General features: G+C 47.7%; 1 protein-coding gene across 2 annotated transcripts in view; it reads right to left on the bottom strand.

The window, feature by feature from the left end:
• Positions 1 to 20,628, bottom strand: part of LOC137564185 (sodium- and chloride-dependent GABA transporter 1-like) — a 70,059-nt gene that overhangs the window by 22,928 nt on the left and 26,503 nt on the right. For both annotated transcript variants that reach the window (XM_068277673.1, XM_068277674.1), the window contains exons 5-10: positions 19,693 to 19,802; positions 16,634 to 16,766; positions 7,624 to 7,758; positions 5,317 to 5,420; positions 4,335 to 4,459; positions 3,341 to 3,453 (exon numbers count right to left, since the gene is read on the bottom strand). In XM_068277673.1, the coding sequence (XP_068133774.1) occupies positions 3,341 to 3,453; positions 4,335 to 4,459; positions 5,317 to 5,420; positions 7,624 to 7,758; positions 16,634 to 16,766; positions 19,693 to 19,802 (720 nt within the window). The remainder of the gene's footprint in view (positions 1 to 3,340; positions 3,454 to 4,334; positions 4,460 to 5,316; positions 5,421 to 7,623; positions 7,759 to 16,633; positions 16,767 to 19,692; positions 19,803 to 20,628) is intronic.

Consider the following 20,628-nt stretch of genomic DNA (forward strand, 5'->3'; position numbering starts at 1 on the left):
CCCGCAAGGGGCAGATTAGGGTCTGATCTGATAGGTAAAAGTGACAAGTGGTGATAGGGGGTGATTGATGGGTGATTGATGGGTAATTAGTGGGTGTTTAGAGGAGAGAATAGATGTAAACAATGGATTTGGGAGGTGATCTGATGTCGGATCTGTGGGCGATCTATTGGTGTGGGGGGGTGATCAGATTGCCCGCAAGGGGCAGGTTAGGGGCTGATTGATGGGTGGCAGTGACAGGGGGTGATTGATGGGTGATTGATGGGTGATTGACGGGTGATTGACAGGTGATTGACAGGTGATTGACAGGTGATCAGGGGGATAGATGCATACAGTAAACAGGGGGGGGTGGTCTGGGGGGGGGGGTCTGGGGAGAATCTGAGGGGTGGGGGGTGATCAGGAGGGGGCAGGGAGCAGGGGGGGGGATAAAAAAAAAAAATAGCGTTGACAGATAGTGACAGGGAGTGATTGATGGGTGATTAGGGGGGTGATTGGGTGCAAACAGGGGTCTGGGGGGTGGGCAGGGGGGGGGGTCTGATGGGTGCTGTGGGCGATCTGGGGCAGGGGGGGGAGAAATCAGTGTGCTTGGGTGCAGACTAGGGTGGCTGCAGCCTGCCCTGGTGGTCCCTCGGACACTGGGACCACCAGGGCAGGAGGCAGCCTGTATAATACACTTTGTAAACATTACAAAGTGTATTATACACTTTGTATGCGGCGATCGCGGGGTTAACATCCCGCCGGCGCTTCCGTATAGCCGGCGGGATGTTGCGGCGAGCGAGCGGTGACAGGCGCCGGCGGAGGATCGCGTCACGGATGACGCGATCGCTCCGCCCATGCCCTTAAATGGACCGCCGCCTCTGTGGGTGAGGCCGTCCTGCAGGGCTCCACTTCCCCGCCGCCCCTGTGTAGTGGGCGGTCGGGAAGTGGTTAAAGCACATCCTAACCAAGAGGGATATGGAGGCTGACAGATTTATTTCCTTTTAAACAATGCTAATTGCCTGACCATCCTGTTGATCCTCTGCCTCCAATACGTTTAGACAAAGACCCTGAACAAGCATGTCAATCAGGTGTTTCTGACTGAAATGTGACTGGATTAGCCGCATGCTTTTTTCAAATGTGGGACTCACACGGAAGGACAGCCAGGCAACTAATATTGTTTAAACGTAAATTGATATGGCAGCCATCATATCCCTTTCAGTTTAAGGTGTCCTTTAAAGAGACACTGAAGCGAAAAAAAATTATGATATTATGATTTGTATGTGTAGCACAGCTAAGAAATAAAACATTAAGATCAGATACATCAGTCTAATTGTTTCCAGTACAGGAAGAGTTGAGAAACTCCAGTTGTTATCTCTATGCAAACAAGCCATTAAGCTCTCCGACTAAGTTAGTCGTGGAGAGGGCTGTCTTCTGACTTATTATCTCAACTGTAAGTGAACAGTTTTCTTTTTATCTGCCAGAGGAGAGGTCATTAGTTCACAGACTGCTCTGAAAGAATCATTTTGAATGCTGAGTGTTGTGTAATCTGCACATATTATAGAATGATGCAATGTTAGAAAAAACACTATATACCTGAAAATAAAAGTATGAGAATATTTTCTTTGCTGCTAATCTTCTAGTAATTATTCATAGTACACAACCAATTCACTATATCATATTTTTTTTTTCGCTTCAGTGTCTCTTTAAGTGTCATTCCTGACATCAACAAGATCCAGATATGGCCAAGAGTCATAATACGGTCATTTTAATTATTTACCGCCTATGGGTTGGGAGAGTACTAGTATATTCTAAAGTATATTAAATCTAGCCAACTGCTTTGGTCCTTCTTAAGATTTGCCAGATAACAGTTGCCCAGTCTGGCAATTTCTGATTGTCACGGCTGCAGGTTGATTGCAAAGACTGCCAATTGCTTATTATTAGATCATCTAGGCCAGTCACAATTGGCAATATGCAAGTAGAAAGTCCAGGTTAGCACACCGTTTAAAGTTGCAAATTGCTTCAATTTATTGCTTAATTGGCACAAGAATATGACAATTGTTTCGGGGCCACAGCGGGTCCCCTTCTTCAGATAGTGCAAACAAACAATACAGTACACCCATAAGTGCACATCAATTATATACTCTATGACAATCAAGACAGTAACCCCTCCCATCTTTCCTGCATCATATGTAAACAAACAATGCCACACTTTACAGTATAAGCCATCAAACATGCCATATAGTGTCATCATGAGGTTACATGTACACATGAATGCCCCGCATGCTCGACCTCCAAACTTGTTGCAATATTACTGCCAGTCAATGGTGCCAACAGGAGTAATGCTCACTCACCCCAATGTGTCAATCCATGTCTGCCTGGGCGGGGATCCGTTCCGATTCAAACCTGATAGGCTCCTAGTTCGCGCCACGGACGCTGCAGCCGTTACCGTGCGCTCTGTGTACATCTCAACAGGGAAACCACATCACTTCCGCCATGCGCGGCATCTCCATGACGTCACTTCCGTTGTGCGCCATGAGCGTCGTATGTAGCGTCCCTATGGCAACCGTCGGGTGTGCCAGTCGCCGTGCACCAAAGATGTCGTATTAGACGTCACTGAGGGGGATCCCAGCCCATCCCACTAGGCGAACTCCGTCACACAGTGGGTATGGGCCTGGGAGTCACCAGCCAATCATGGCTCTCATCATTGCTGTCAAGCAATTTGCAACTTTAAACAGTGTGCTAACCTGGACTTTCTACTTGCTTGTTACATTTTTGGATGTTGGGCTCAGCATCCACAGGTTACAGCACCCATACCTTGGGTAAGGTGTGCCACCTCTACAACACAACTATACAATTGGCAATACATGGGTGTCTGGGCAGAGGTACCTAACCTCCCTATTACTAAAGCTGGCCATACACCATGCAATCTGACTGCACATTTAACCAACATCTGTGTACTATAAAACCAATAGTAAATACAAAGAATTGGGAAAGTAAAACACAGACACACACACACTCACATACATGTATTTAGATAAACTTAAAACCTCAAATTGGATGAAACAACAAGCAATAATTGCTTGTAAATCCAAAGACCCCTGTGATAATGAGTGGCTTTAGAAAAAACATAAGTTTAGGTGCAGCAGGTGTGAGTTTGTTGCACACATATTCAGTTCACACAGTTGCTGCATTGGAATTAATGAGTATTTATATAAACGTTACTTGAACTGGAGTTTATGTAAACACTCTACACAGGGAGAGGAAAATATCAGGATAGTCTGTACTACGGAGTACAGATTCCAAGCTGACAAAGAAGTGCAATCTGTGCCTACAATCACTTGTGGTAATCCATAAGGCTTCTTACCTGGCTGTCCAAACCCAGCATGACCAGCATGGAGAAGAAGAGGATGGACCAGATAGGGGACATGGGGAGCTGAGTGACTGCTTGAGGATAGGCCAGGAAAGCAAGGCCTGGTCCTAGAATACAAGAACAAGGTAGTATATTAAAGGGATGGCCAAGGCATTTTTTTTTCAAATTTGGATAGAGTGGAGAATGATAAGGACCCATTCTCAACACTACATTTGTCCTACGCCTCCTTCTCTGAGCTCCAACTCTTGATTTTAGTATAAGTGACTGGTAGTTACATTATGGAGGAAATCAGAATAATTTAAAGGGGAGTGAACACATTAAGGGCTGGATCGGTTCCTCTGGGCCCCATTGCAGCCACTATGCTATGCTCCTGCTTTTGATAACTGGCATGTGGCTATGAATATGGGGGATTCCAGGTAGAATAAGTGCAGGATCTGAGGATCTTTCTGCCAATGGGTCACTTTTTCACTGACAAATAGGGGTTGTCAAAGTTGAAAATAAACCAACGATATAAACAATTGTACTTATAAGCAGCATTTTGTGTGTGTGTGTGTGGGGGGGGGGGGGGCTTGTCAGCAGTGTGCACAGGTGCACTAGAGGCTGTCCCGTAAGTAGCCGAGCCCGATTGGGTCCACCTGCGCAATAGAGTGGAATCCGATCGGGTATCAGCCGTACAGATGTCCCTGACAATCTATTTGTGTTGGAAAGGGGGTGTCAGCTACTGATTGGGATGGAGTTCAATCCTGGATTAAAGTTCCTGTTTAAGCTGCATATATTTGCATGAAATAATCATACAATTTACATCAACTTGGATTTATATTCATATCATCCACCACCCCTATTGACAAGTATCCCAGGTGCCTGGAGAGATGTCCTCCTGTTGTGTCTTCCTGGCAGGAAGTGAAGAGAAACCTCTTTAGTTGGGACACAGGAGGCTAAGCACTGGTCACAGATTCTGATCCTTCGCGCTGGTTTTAGGTGGGCTTACCTGAAGCCGCCAACTCCTGGATGGGCTTTTTGGTGATGTGTGACATGAAGCCAACGATGGAGAAAATGACAATGCCAGCGAACATGCTGGTGGAGGAGTTAATAGCGCAGACGATGATGGAGTCTCTGCAGGCGACAGAAAGATGAGAGAAAATGAGGCATGATTCAGTAATATTCTCCTGAGCTGGAGATAGAGAACATAAATCATCCAGAGGAACTGTCGCGAAAATCTTAAAATTTAAAAGGCATACAAATAAGAAGTACATTTCTTCCACAGTAAAATGAGCCATTAATTAATTTTCCCTTTGGGTAGGGGCCCATAGCTCCTTAGCTACGCCACTGGACATTACCTTCTTCTTGGTGCCCAGGATTGCCCCAGATCTTCCAAGATCCCAACAACAACCTTGCTGATTGCTGTCTGCTCACACTTAGGTAGCTTTAAAAGCACCAACCTCTAGTCATATGTGCATGAAAGGAAGAAGAGATTACTCTATTGGTTGAAGCCACACCTCCCTGCTGACTGATACATGGCTACAGACTCACTGGGAGGGTGGAGTGGGAGTGGCTGACAGCCGCAGATTACTGAGGAGGAAATGAGATCCGCGAATAGTGCAACAGGCACTTTCCATTTTTAATTTGCAAAAAAAAAAAAAATACCTCAACCCCCTTTTTATGCATGATTCATACAATACAATACACTACCAATGCATAAGACGCTGTGCATAAATATCAGCTTTAAGAAAATGTTGGACACCCTAGAATAAAAGAAAAGGCTCTTCTTGCCTACCCTAAGGACCCAATGGATCCTAACGTGGTCCGTAATGACCCTAGCAATGATTGCAACTTACCTAGCAGCAGACACTTTAATACATTCAGGCACCTATGAAGGACCATTTATGATCTTCATAGGACAGACTAAATCTGGTCAGGAATATCACAGCAGAGTGCTGGAAGTTGTGGGAGGGATTTGGGGGATGTCTGACCTGTACACGTTGTTGTTGAAGGAGTTGTAGCTTCCCAGAGCGATAAGAGATCCCAGGCCCAGCCCGTAAGAGAAGAAGATCTGCGTAGCAGCATCCATCCACACCTGAAGAGAAGACCATAGCTACCATATCAACATAAACGGGCCAGCAAAGTGCCCCGCCCACTCAGCCCCAATGCTCACCACACACACAGAGTTTATGTATTCTGTCTGATTCACACATTTCACCAACACCTGTGTAGTAGAAAGACCTGGGCCAGATGACCAAACAAACCCATAAATAGACTGACTCTCCCGTTGAACATTAATATGCATTTTGAATGAAGATAAGACCATTTCAAAAGTGAACCTGTGTTAATGGTGCCCATACACAGTACAATTTTTTCATTTTTTCGTTTGGATCAGAGAAAAAACAAGACAAGATTTTGTCAGAACTGAAATATATCAGTTGCTGTCAGTAAAATATCAGTTGCTGTCAGTTATATATCAGTTGCTATCAGCTATAGCTGAGAAGACAACTGAATGTGCCAGGTAATGTCTATGTTTCCCTATGGCTCAAGTGGGCGATGTTACAGTTTAACAGTGTGCTGACCAGAAAGCTGTTATGGGGTAATGGCCATTTTCAAAATGGAGGACAGAAAATTCCCTTGATCACAGAGGACAAACAGGATGCGGGAAAGGAGAAAGAGATTGATGAGTAGACTACACGGGAGGTAAGTATGACTTGTGAATGTTTATTTTGACTTTTAATTTTCAGTTCAGGTTTTCTTTAAGCTAACTTAAAGAGAACCCGAGGTGGGTTTGAAGAATATTATCTGCATACAGAGGCTGGATCTGCCTATACAGCCCAGCCTCTGTTGCTATCCCAAACCCCCCTAAGGTCCCCCTGCACTCTGCAATCCCTCATAAATCACAGCCACGCTGTTGACAAACAGCTTGTCAGAGCTGGCTGTGTTTATCTCTATAGTGTCAGTCTGCTGCTCTCCACGCCTCCTGCAGAACTCCAGTCCCCGCCTGCATCCCTTCCCTCCCTGCTGATTGGAGGGAAGGGATGGGGGCAGGGACCGGAGCTATGCAGAAGGCGGGGGAGCAGCTGAGACTGACACTACAGATGTAAACACAGCCTCACAGCATGGCTGGGATTTATGAGGGATTGCAGAGTGCAGGGGGACCTTAGTGGGGTTTGGGATAGCAACAGAGGCTGGGCTGTATAGGCAGATCCAGCCTCTGTATGCAGATAACATTCTTTAAACACACCTCAGGTTCTCTTTAACTTAAGCCTGATTTGTAAACTGTTCCAGCCCCTGCCTCATTACTTTTAATGTCTAGAATTCTGACTTTACTGCAAAGCCTACTTGCTGCAGATGAGTGACCCACAAAGGATCAGTGTCTCCTACCAGAAAAGAGGTAGGAAGTTTGATGTGTAATAAAGCAGTCGTTTGCTCAGCCCAGCTATCTCCACCTTTACCTGAAAAGACACCTTTTATAACTCACTTATATCAATATAATAAAGAAATGAGCGATATTACACAACTGAGCAGCCAATACTTGTAGATCTGTAAACAGCTTGCTCAAAACCTTATTATTAAAACTTAGCTGTATCTAAATATAGTAAAATATATGCAAATTGAAAATATGAAAGAAATTATACCTGACTAAAAATAAGGCCAGTTTTACACCTGGCCATTGCATTTGCAGTGCGATGCTCCGCCCCACCACATTGCGCCGCAACGCACAAAACGTCATTCATATGTGTACACGTCCTTCGCCGCCCCTCTCCCAATGACGTACTCCCTACTGGACAGGAAGTACATCACAAGGATTCCCAAGTTTCCTCATCGTATTCTCATCATCCCGTACTGTAGCCACCAACATATTTAACATTTCTGCATCGCCCATTGACTTTCATTACTTCCGCTGCGGTTCGGCGGACACCACTGAAGTTCGGCAGGAAACGCGCTGTTGACTTTTCGGCAGCTTAGTGGCCGATTGGGCATGACGCAACACCGTAAGTGTGCTAGGCCCCATTGTCTTGCATTATCATTGTATTAACCAGGGGTAAAACAGGGTAAGACAACACACACCTGCAAGGCAAGTGTAAAATGGGCCTAAATCCTATCTAGAAAAAGTGATGGAGAAAAGAAGAAATAAAAAAGAGAAAATATTAGAAGAAGGGAGGTGAAGAAAAGAGTGTTCTTCACTATTAAAGAAAAACTTAAAAACCATACTGGCCAGGTCTAGCCAAACACAGGAAATGGCCACAACAATTAAAAGAAACAAAACACAATATTTTAATACCCTCTCGCACCTCAGATTCGGCAAGTTTGGTAAAATCGGGGGTGATGTAGAATCGGATGCCATCCATGGCTCCAGGAAGGCTGATGCCACGGAAGAAGAGTATCACCAGCATGAAGTAAGGGTAGGTAGCAGAGAAGTACACCACCTGTGGGGCGAAACACAGAAATTAGCCAATGAAATGAGAGCAAGAGGAGGATCTGCTGGACTCATCTCAGCTTCTACACTACTTGCCTGGCCACTGTCAGCATGGAGATTTTATGTTTTCCTCATGCTTGTTTGGGTTTTCTCCGGGTTCCCTGGTTTCTTCACACAATCCAAAAACAAACTTCCCCTAAAGACTGGTCCTACTCTGTTGTCAGGCCTCATTCATGCCTAAAATCGAAAACGCAAGAGTTTTGGTGCGTTTTTTCCCCTCCCGGTGTTCCACCGTGCGCTGGATGTTTCTGGTAAAATTGCTTTTTTAAGCACTTTTCCAGAGCGGTTTTGCAACTCAGTCACTGACGCAAGTCAGGAAGTGAACTCTGACCTGGGAAAGAATAAATACAATGTATTCATTCTTAAAAACGCAATCACTGCACAAAGCGATTTTGTGAGCGTTTTGCATTTTTCCTATACCAAAATCGCCTAAAAAATGGTACAGGCACCGCTTTGCTGAGCGGATCGCAAACGAACCACTCAGCTGTAAACTCTCTCAAAGGGAATCATTGCAAAGTCGTTTTTAGGGTGATTTTGAAAATCGCCTGCGCTTGAAAAAGGGCAAAAACGTCCTTAGTGCGAACAAGCCCTAAGTGACATTAGAATTTAAGTGCCCCTGAGGGCCAGTTAGTAATGTGCTTGATGTACACTGTTAATTGCTGTATACTGTAAGTGTATAATATTGAAATTATGTAATAATAATATTCATACTGGACAATTTCCTGTAAGTTAAATAATTATTTCAATTCAGTGGATAGAGATCTGTGCTCCGCTACATTTTTCCCATGGTTCTCTTGAGAAACAATATGACAGCAGGCACACAATACTATTAAGGTACAATTGGCATTCTAAGATTAAAACAAAAACATCTTTGTACAATCTTTAAATTGCTGTAACTGTACCCCTCCCTCTAAGCAGATTGTCTACAAAAGAATGTCCTTGCAGAAGGTCTGTGACGGATGATCTGAAACATTCCCAAATCTACAATGGGCTGGTCAGAGGCTCTTAACAGCCCTGCTCAAAGCTGACAGGAACAAGTAAGTAGCTACTGTAACACTCTGTACTTAGTCAGTCATGACTGCAGAGCTATAAGGAAATAGGATGTATTCTTTCTGAGCTATTGTATTGTGCCAAAAACAATTCCGGGCATGACCCCTCATGCTTGGCGAAATAAATAAAATTCTGATTCTGATTCTGAATTCTGATTCTGATGACAGCTTCAGTAACTGGTCTTAAAACCATTATTTCTTCAGTCCTCTCCCTCCATAACATCTCCAGGCACACCTCCATCACACCTCCAGTCCTACACACTCACTTCACCTCCAGGCAGACCCCATTACTACACCCCCATTCACACCTTCACCACACCTCTGGTTGTACATCTTCACCACACTTATAGTTATACATTTTCACCTCCAGTCATCCCTAATTTCACTTCCAGTCATACCTTCAAGTAACAACACCACCACATACCCAACCACACCACTGCCACATTCCCAGCCACACCACCACCACATACCCAACCACACTACCCACCACATACCCAACCACACCACTGCCACATTCCCAGCCACACCACCACCACATACCCAACCACACTACCCACCACATACCCAACCACACCACTGCTACATTCCCAGCCACACCACCACATACCCAACCACACCACTGCCACATTCCCAGCCACACCACCACAACTACATACCCAACCACACTACCCACCACATACCCAACCACACCACTGCCACATTCCCAGCCACACCACCACCACATACCGAACCACACCACTGCTACATTCCCAGCCACACCACCACCACCACATACCCAACCACACCACTGCCACATTCCCAGCCACACCACCACCACCACATACCCAACCACACTACCCACCACATACCCAACCACACCACTGCCACATTCCCAGCCACACCACCACCACATACCTAACCACACCACTGCTACATTCCCAGCCACACCACCACATACCCAACCACACCACTGCCACATTCCCAGCCACACCACCACCACCACATACCCAACCACACTACCCACCACATACCCAACCACACCACTGCCAAATTCCCAGCCACACCACCACCACATACCCAACCATACATTCCCAGCCACACCACCACCACCACATACCCAACCACACTACCCACCACATACCCAACCACACCACTGCCAAATTCCCAGCCACACCACCACCACATACCCAACCACACCACTGCTACATTCCCAGCTAGTGTTGGGCGAACAGTGTTCGCCACTGTTCGGGTTCTGCAGAACATCACCCTGTTCGGGTGATGTTCGAGTTCGGCCGAACACCTGACGGTGCTCGGCCAAACCGTTCGGCCATATGGCCGAACTAAGAGCGCATGGCCGAACGTTCCCCGAACGTTCGGCTAGCGCTGTGATTGGCCGAACGGGTCACGTGGTTCGGACCCGAACGCGCTCTGATTGGCCGAACTGTCACGTGGTTCGGGTAAATAAATACCCGAACCACGTCATATCTCCGCCATTTGTCTGTGGGTTTAGCTTTGGGTAGGCAGGCAGGGTAGTTCGCGCTCCAGCCACGCTAGCCAGGGTCCCCCCCAGTCATTGTGTGTCGCTGCTGGGAACAGTAGTACACCGCTCGTTCAGCCACACTATATAGCATTCTGTGTACTGTTCTGTGTCTGCTGGGAACAGTAGTACACCGCTCGTTCAGCCACACTATATAGCATTCTGTGTACTGTTCTGTGTCTGCTGGGAACAGTAGTACACCGCTCGTTCAGCCACACTATATAGCATTCTGTGTACTGTTCTGTGTCTGCTGGGAACAGTAGTACACCGCTCGTTCAGCCACACTATATAGCATTCTGTGTACTGTTCTGTGTCTGCTGGGAACAGTAGTACACCGCTCGTTCAGCCACACTATATAGCATTCTGTGTACTGTTCTGTGTCTGCTGGGAATAGTGGTACACCGCTCGTTCAGCCACACTATATAGCATTCTGTGTACTGTTCTGTGTCTGCTGGGAACAGTAGTACACCGCTCGTTCAGCCACACTATATAGCATTCTGTGTACTGTTCTGTGTCTGCTGGGAACAGTGGTACACCGCTCGTTCAGCCACACTATATAGCATTCTGTGTACTGTTCTGTGTCTGCTGGGAACAGTAGTACACCGCTCGTTCAGCCACACTATATAGCATTCTGTGTACTGTTCTGTGTCTGCTGGGAACAGTGGTACACCGCTCGTTCAGCCACACTATATAGCATTCTGTGTACTGTTCTGTGTCTGCTGGGAACAGTAGTACACCGCTCGTTCAGCCACACTATATAGCATTCTGTGTACTGTTCTGTGTCTGCTGGGAATAGTGGTACACCGCTCGTTCAGCCACACTATATAGCATTCTGTGTACTGTTCTGTGTCTGCTGGGAACAGTAGTACACCGCTCGTTCAGCCACACTATATAGCATTCTGTGTACTGTTCTGTGTCTGCTGGGAATAGTGGTACACCGCTCGTTCAGCCACACTATATAGCATTCTGTGTACTGTTCTGTGTCTGCTGGGAATAGTGGTACACCGCTCACCCGTCACTGTATAGCATTGTGCTCTGTGTCGCTGCTGGGAATAGTGGTACTGTATAGCATTTCTGTACTGCCACTGTACTGCTGCCAGTCAGCGTGTACTGTAAGGATAAGTGAAATGAGGAAGAAATCCGGTGAAAGAGGGAGGGGCAAGGGAAGAGGTGTTTCCCCTGACGGTTCACGTACAGGCCACAGGGGAGCACCCAAGAAAACCCACTCAATACCGCCCATGTTGTCCAGGACAACAACCCTCACAAATCCAAAAGAACAGGACCAGATAATTACTTGGATGACCTCTCAAGCGTCCAGCAGTGGGTTAAGCAGCACCAGCACATCACGCACGAGGTCCGAGTCCTCAGCCAGTTACAAGGAGCCAGTGGGCACAAAGCTGACACAACCGGCAGCGACACCACGCACACAACTGCCAGATAACCAGTCCGATGAATTACCTCAGGACACAATGGGGTATTCGCAGGAGCTATTCCCAGCCCAACAAACTTCCACCTTTCAAAGGTCAATGGAGGAACAGCCAGAAATGTTGTGCCTGGATTCACAACCGTTAACTGTGGGAAATGCACCGCGCACTGAAATACAAGGCGAGTCCGAAGAGGACTCGGAAACCCAAATCCCAGAGCAATTTGGGCAGGAGGGGTTGCAATTGCAGGAGGTCGGCCGACAAGATCTGGAAGACGACGTCGGAGTGTGCTGCGCAGAGGTTGTTGTGGGGAGCTCTACTCCACGGCGGTGGCCCACAATGACATATGACGAGTTTGAGGAGATGGAAGAGGAGGGTATGGACAATGTGGACAGAGACCCAGATTTTGTTTGTGAACGAGAACATCGCCGTCGTAGCAGCAGCACAGATGAGTCTGTTGAAGAACACACTGCTGCACGAGTTCGCCTTGTGCCACAAGGTAGGCGGCGCGCAATTTCAGGCACCACAAGCGTGGAAGTTCAAGTGAGAGGCAAAAGAGGAGCAAACAGAAATCGCCAGCAAGGAGGCAGGTGCTCCAAAGTCTGGGCTTTCTTTGAAGACTGCACTGAGGATGTTACCATGGCGATTTGCAAGGTGTGCAAGACCCGCCTGAGCAGGGGGAAAAATATTAACAACCTCTCCACCACCAGCATGAGCCGTCACATGCTATCCAAACATCCCACTCTTTGGGCAAACGCGTCAGGACAGGGTACCAGAAACAACACTGCCTCCCTTGGGTTCACCAGACCCGCCTCAGCAGCAGCAGTAGCCCAGCCATTGCGTGGTTCACAACATTCACAAACATCAGACGACGCTGACACTGTCACTTTCCGGAGTAGTGCTCTTGAGGTCTCCCAGTGTTCATCAAACACAACAACCAACAGCCCTTCCGTGTGCAGCGCTACGGTTCAGTTGTCTGTGTCGGAGATGTTTGAGCGCAAGAGGAAATTGCCAGCAAATGACCCCCGGGCCGTGGCAGTAACAGCCAGCATAGCCAAGCTTCTGGCCTGCGAAATGCTGCCATATCGATTGGTGGAGACAAACAGCTTCAAGGGCATGATGTCAGTGGCCATCCCACGTTACGTGGTTCCCAGCCGCTACCACTTTGCACGCTCTGCAGTGCCTGAGTTGCATGAGCACGTGGTCAGCAAAATAACCCGAAGCTTGAAGAATGCCGTTGCCTGCAAGGTTCACCTCACCACTGACACCTGGACGAGTGCGTTCGGCCAGGGTCGATACATCTCCCTTACCGCGCACTGGGTGAACCTTGTGGAGCCTGGCAGCGATTCCTCACCTGCTACGGCACGGGTGTTGCCCACGCCACAAACAGCTGCACCGCCGTCCCTCCCACTGGATAACAGCAGCACCTACCTCTCTGACTCCTTCTCCTCCAACGCATCTCAAAGCTGTACCTCATCCGGAAACGCTAACCCAGCAGCAGTAGGATCGTGGAAGCAGTGCAGCACAGCTGTTGGCATGCGTCAGCAAGCGTTGCTGAAGCTAATCTGCCTTGGGGATAAGCAGCACACAGGGGAGGAAATTTGGAGGGGAATAAAGGAACAGACGGATTTGTGGCTGGCACCGCTGGACCTGAAACCGGGCATGGTTGTGTGTGATAATGGGAGTAATCTCATTCGCGCTTTAAGGTTGGCTAAGCTGACACACATCCCTTGCCTGGCGCACGTGATGAACCTAGTAGTTCAGCGGTTCCTGAGGACATACCCAGGCGTGCCCGATCTGCTGTTGAAGGTGCGTCGAGTGTCCAAACATTGTAGAAATTCCAGTACTGCTTCGGGGGCACTCGCCAAGATGCAGGAGCGCTTCAATCTCCCCCACCATCGCTTGCTGTGTGATGTCCCTACGCGCTGGAATTCTACGCTGCACATGCTAGCCCGCTTTTGCGAGCAGAAGAGTGCAGTGGTCCAGTACATGACGGCGCAGTACCGAGGCGCATCCGGCCAGCTGCCAAGCTTCTGTGGATCCGATTGGGCCAACATGTTGGACCTCTGCCAAGTCCTCCAAAATTTTGAGCAATCCACGTTGCTTGTGAGCAGTGACAACTCTTCAGTCAGCATTACCATACCACTGCTGTGTTTACTGAAGAGGTCGATGTTAAAAATCAAGGAAACAGCTGTCATGATGCAACTGGGGGAATCTGAAGGAGAAAACGATCAGCGTGATGGTACCAACATCAGGCCATCCGCCTCAGGGAACGCTGGCCCCAGCAGCTATGACGAAGAAGAGGAGGAGGAACAGCTGGAGTTGGAGCAGGAATTTCATGCCACCACTGACGAGGGCCAGAGCGGTGCACGTTGGACTTCCACAATTCAACGCGAATGGTCAGCAGAAGCAGACCAGGAGGAAGGTGACGACTATGATGCATCACAACAACTATCACAACGCTCACAAGAGGATGATGAGGATTCTGGTAGGACTCTGGCACACATGGCTCAATTCATGCTAGACTGCATTGAACGTGACCCACGCATTGTGCGCATTCTGGACAACACCAATTACTGGGTTTATACCCTTCTGGATCCATGGTACAAACACAATGTTCCAAAACTGCTTGAAGAAAGAGTCAGACAGGTCAAAATGGAAGAATACCAGCAGGCCCTTGTGGAGACTTTAGAGAGGAGATTGACATCCTCCCCCTCCTCTAGCCAGTTGTACGCAGACAGACTGACTTCCGCAAACCCAGGACGACCAGGAGGGCAGCAAACAACGCAAGCCGCAGCTAGTACCCAAAAGGGAATGGTATCGGCAGTGTCCTTGGAGTGGGAAAATTTTCTGACACCCATGCAGCCGCAGCCCACTGAACAGCAAGCGTGCAGATCCACCTCCAACACCGATCGCCTGGAGAAGATGGTCAAGGACTACATGTCAGATGGCGTAGCTGTGTCGAACAATCCATCTGCACCCTTCAACTATTGGGTATCGAAGCTAGACACCTGGCACGAACTGGCAATGTACGCAATAGAGGTGCTGGCTTGCCCGGCAGCCAGCGTTATGTCGGAACGCTGTTTCAGTGCTGCCGGAGGCATCGTCACAGATCGGCGTATCCGCCTCTCTACAGAAAATGCAGACCGTCTGACTCAAATTAAAATGAATCAATCCTGGATTGGAAATGACTACGCAACACTCCAGGACCCCAACCAAGTAACATGACCAATGAACATCTGGGATGGTGTTGCGTTTCCGGGCCCTGTTTATTGAACCTCTCATCTGTATTACATTTATGACTGCATGGCGGCAAAAAGCATTGCTGCTATATCCGCACGCTTTTTGTCCACATGCAAGGCCTGGGTTGTTGTGTCTCACAAAGCGTGGCCTTCTCCTCCTGCGCCTGCTCCTGTTCCATCACGTCTGCTGCTGCTGGGTTAGCGTTGCCGCGTGGTCCCTGTTTATTGAACCACTTATCTTTATTACATTTATGACTGCATGGCGGTACAAAGCCTGCTATCCGCACGCTTCTTGCCCTCATGCAAGGCCGGGGTTGTTGTGTCTCACAAAGCGTGGCCTTCTTCTCCTCCTGCGCCACCCTCCTCCTGTTCCATCACGTGTGCTGCTGCTGGGTTAGCGTTACCGGTCCCTTTTCCTGGAACCTCTTATATGTATTACATTTATGACTGCATGCCGACAAAAAACATGTTACCTGTGCAAAGAAAACAGACATTTCCCGCATTTAAAAGACAGTTTTCCCTTTGAAACTTTAAAATCGATTTTCTCAAAAACTATAAGCTCTTTTTGCTAATTTTTTTTTCCTCTTGTACCCACTCCCAAGGTGCACATACCCTGCAAATTTGGGGTATGTAGCATGTAAGGAGGCTTTACAAACCACAAAAGTTCGGGTCCCCATTGACTTCCATTATGTTCGGAGTTCGGGTCGAACACCCGAACATCGCGGCCATGTTCGGCCTGTTCGGCCCGAACCCGAACATCTAGATGTTCGCCCAACACTATTCCCAGCCACACCACCACCACCACCACATACCCAACCACAACACCACAACATTCCCAACCACACCACTGCCACATTCCCAGCCACACCACTGACACATTCCCAGCCACACAACTGCCACATTTCCAGCCACACCACCACCAACATATTCCCAGCCACACCACCAGTCACACTGTCACCACATTTCCAACTACACCACTGCATATTCCCAGCCACACTGCTGCCACATTCCCAGTCACACTGCTGTCACATTCCCAGTCACCCTGCTGTCACATTCCCAGCCACACCACCACCACCACATTCCCAGCCACACCACTGCCACATTCCCAGCCACACCACCACCACATTCCCAGCCACACTGCCGCCACATTCCCCACCACACCTCCGCCACATTCTCAGTCACACCACCACATTTTTTATTACACCACCACTACACCTTCAGATACTGTACATGGGCCATGACAGATCCATATAAAAAGATACCTCTTGGAAAGTCCAACCTTGTCCATAAGCCTGATCAATGAGTATGGCTGAAAATAGTGTAGGATGAATGACTACATAGCTTTCTAATGCATTAATTAGTGTCAGCACTTTGGTAGAAATCAGGAGGTGTCGGGAGGTGGAAGGATTCCTACTCTCCAATCTATTTGCAGTCTGAGAAATATAAGTTGTTTGAAGGATCAGACTGCTATCTAATAGTGTATGGCTAATGTTAGTGAAGTAACTTAATCAATGCACTCTGTAAAACACTATTGAAAGAGCATCAATGCTATATAAATGCAAAATAATAATGATACCTCTCCCTAGTACTGTACCTTGCCTGTCCACTCTACTCCTTTCCAGATGGAGAAGTAGACCATGACCCAGGATAGTGCCAGTGTGCATGCCAGAGGCCAGCGGATGTTACCTGGCTCGCCCAGCCCCCCAGTGATCTGATGCATGTTCCTCCTGTGCAGCCAGAGATAAAACAATGTGTGTTATTGCTGCAGCATACATGTCACTAACACTACAAAAGCAAAGTCCCCAGACTTGGTAAACTGTAACCAGGACCTTCTGCTCTCTTGGGATTAGCAAAATGGGGCCTTTCTTGCACCTGCAATACTTCTCAATTACACCCATGGGTAACATTTCAAACTACTATCGTTTTTCACCTGTCATGTTAGATTTTCCTGACTTACCTAAAATAAATACAAAAATATTCACTTCATTGTAATTTTTTTTAGTACTAAACCTAATACATAACTAAATAAAATTAAAACAATCACTAAAAAATGAGTTTTAAGCAGGTAACTAGGAATTGTATTGTCTTATTTCTTATGCAACAGACAGTATAAACAAACCGAATGGAAGTACAGGTAATATTTGTTCACAAACTATGTCCCAACGAGGACCTAACCTATATGTACAAAATAAGTGACGTAAGGGGTCACTGGTCAATCAGCTGGATTGTAGTCTTGTAAACCAGTGATCAACAGGTCGCCAGATAACATCTATACAAGTATGGGGAGAGACTTGACACAAGTATCATAATTGTCAGTCTCACTTTGGTACTGATACACATATATATGCAAGAAAGAAATAAAAGTATGTTGCTGTAAGGTGCGAGGTCTTTGCTGATCCCCCCCAGTGCTGGCAATCAGTCAGAGGATACTGGGGCGTAGCTAGTCCCACCACGGCAGAGTACTGTTAAAAGTGATTGCAAAAGGACATGGCAAAATAGGAGTATGGTAACATAACTGTGGTGGAGGCTAAGTTCTGTCTCATCCATGTTTCAGGCAGAAGAAATCATCCCCAGGTTTAACCCTCTAAACATCAGGGCTTTCATACTATATACTACTATGTAGGAGCATACAGGTCTCTCTGTGATTGATGGCAGTCTCACACTTAGCCTCCACCACAGTTATGTTACCATACTCCTATTTTGCCATGTGCTTTTGCAATCACTTTTAAAGAGAATCTGTATTGTTAAAATCGCACAAAAGTAAACATACCAGTGCGTTAGGGGACATCTCCTATTACCCTCTGTCACAATTTCGCCACTCCCCACCGCATTAAAAGTGGTTAAAAACCGTTTTAAAAAGTTTGTTTATAAACAAACAAAATGGCCACCAAAACAGGAAGTAGGTTGATGTACAGTATGTCCACACATAGAAAATACATCCATACACAAGCAGGCTGTATACAGCCTTCCTTTTGAATCTCAAGAGATCATTTGTGTGTTTCTTTCCCCCTGCAGCTATCTTCCACTGAAGTGTCAGGCTGTTTCTTCCTGCAGAGTGCAGACAGCTCTGCCCATATGTAATTCCTCAGTATGTGAAAGCCCAGCCAGCTCAGAGGAGGATTTATCCAGCTTGTAAAAGATAAGAGAGAAGCTTCCCTAATCTAAATAATACACAGGCAGTGTGCAGAGAGGGGCCTGGAGGGGGGAGATGCATCACAGAACACACTAAAGAACTTGGCAGCCTTCCAGACACAGGCTGACAAGTCTGACAAGAGAGAGATAAGTTGATTTATTACAGAGATGGTGATAGTAGAACGTGCTGCAGTAAGCCAGAACACATTAGAATAGCTTTTGAAACTTGTAGGATGATAAAAAACAGGATGCAATTTTTGTTACGGAGTCTCTTTAACAGTACTCTGCCGTGGTGGGACTAGCTACGCCCCAGTATCCTCTGACTGATTGCCAGCACTGGGGGGGGGGGGGGATCAGCATAGACCTCGCACCTTACAGCAACGTACTTTTATCTCTTTCTTGCATATATATGTGTATCAGTACCAAAGTGAGACTGACAGTTATGATACTTGTGTCAAGTCTCTCCCCATACTTGTATATATGTTATTTGGAGACCTGTTGATCACTGGTTTACAAGACTACAATCCAGCTGATTGACCAGTGACCCCTTACGTCACTTATTTTGTACATATAGGTTAGGTCCTCGTTGGGACATAGTTTGTGCAACAGACAGTATGTAAGTAAACCCTAAGCAAGATCCCCAGCTGTTCCAAGAACAGATGACCCCACACAGCAGACTGACTCACAAAGGAGGACACACCCCTCCTCATCTCTTGCAGCTAAGTAAACCAGCTGGACTGCTTTGTTTAACCACTAATAGCCAGGATTCTTTAAGAAACCCACCATGCTTTTCAAAGTAAGTCATATGACAGCATCCATAGGAGCACCCAAAGGTGGGGAACTACAGAAATGGTCCCCCCCCCCCACCCCTGACATAACTTGAATTCCTCTTTCTAATGCTGGGCACAGGTCACAAAAAAAATGCAGCTACAGTAGGTCCTCATTATGCCACTGCTCAGGAGGGCGTAATCTGCATATCTGGTAATGTGTACGTATGACTGGTGTGGTGCAAGTGTCTTGCCCCGGGTTCCCCTGCCACTGGAAATTCGCACTGCACTATAAGTGAAACTAGCCCTTAAAGGGAACTTGAAGTTAAAGGTATATGGAGGCTGCCATATTTATCCATTTAAACAATACCTGTTGCCTGGCAGTTCTGCTGAAGATGCACCCAGTGATTGCTTATCAGCAATTATAATAGCCAGTAACACTTCCCAGGTGCCATACAGGGCCGGTTCTAGCTACAATGGGGCCCTGGGGCAAAAATAACCTGAGGGCCCCCCAGAACTCAGAGAAGGTGGGTGTGTGCCTGCCTCGATAAGGCTGTGGGGAGAGGATGGAGCGCGGGCGGGGGTGATTGGCCACATAATTTAGTGGGGTGATGGTGGACACTTGAGGGCCCCTATTGATGCTGGGGCCCTGGGGAAATTGCTCTCTTCGCCCCCATGGTAGCGCCTACCCTGGTGCCATATTAAGGATGCCAACCCTGGGTAGGTGAGATCCAAAGTAACAGTTGCTACTTACTCCCAGAATTCGGTGACAGCACTGGTCAGGTTGGTGGTGTCGTTCAGAGAGTAATTGGAGAAACAGCGGTCAGTGTTCCAGGTGTTGTCACAGCTCTGCCAAGGTAGCGTCTGCAAAGAAGCAAGTTACTAGGTACGAGGGCAGCCAACCTTCTCTGTGATCCCAGAAAAGAGGGGGGGGGGTTGCATTGATGGATTGATTTAAGATGTTATTTTCATTCTGCCCCGACCCTATGGAACTCCCTTCCACTCCCCCTCAGACTCGCTCCTTCCTTCAACACCTTCAAGCAAGCCTTCAAAGCACATTTCTTTAAAATGGCCTACCTTACATCTACCACACTCTAACTCTCTGTCAATCACTCTTTCCACAGTCCTACCTTACGTGTCCCTCCCCCACCCTTTAGATTGTAATGGCCCATACTCACGGGCTACAATTGTCGCCACAACACGCGGCGCGCGCGTGTTGTGGCGACAGGTCGCCCGTGAGTATGGGCCGTCACACGAGCGCGCACCCCGAACTGTCGCCCGTCGCTGATGTCGCCAGGCGATTGAAAGTTTCAATCGCCTGGCGACAGTCGCCGCCGCAACTCCGCCGCAACTGTCGCTAGTCCGCGTAAGTACGCGGACTAGCGACAGCAACCTCCATTGAGGTATACGGAGCTTCCGGCGGGGGGAGGAGGAACGTCGGCGACAGCTTCCGTCGCACCGCTGGTCCCTCTTCCGCGTGTGTACGCGGAGGGACCTGGCGAGGAGCTGTCCCCGGCCTGTCGCCCACACGCTCACGTGTGCTGGCGACAGGCCACTTTTGCTGCCCGTGAGTATGGGCCATTAGCCTTGACAGGGCCTCCCCCTTCCCTTAGTGTGTCCTTCTTAATTTTGCTACCCCAGCAATGACACCCTTCTCATGGACTAACTCGGACTTGATTTTCTGGGTCTT

This window comes from Hyperolius riggenbachi, chromosome 3 (assembly GCF_040937935.1).
Source record: "Hyperolius riggenbachi isolate aHypRig1 chromosome 3, aHypRig1.pri, whole genome shotgun sequence".
In the NCBI taxonomy this organism is placed as follows: Eukaryota; Metazoa; Chordata; class Amphibia; order Anura; family Hyperoliidae; genus Hyperolius; species Hyperolius riggenbachi.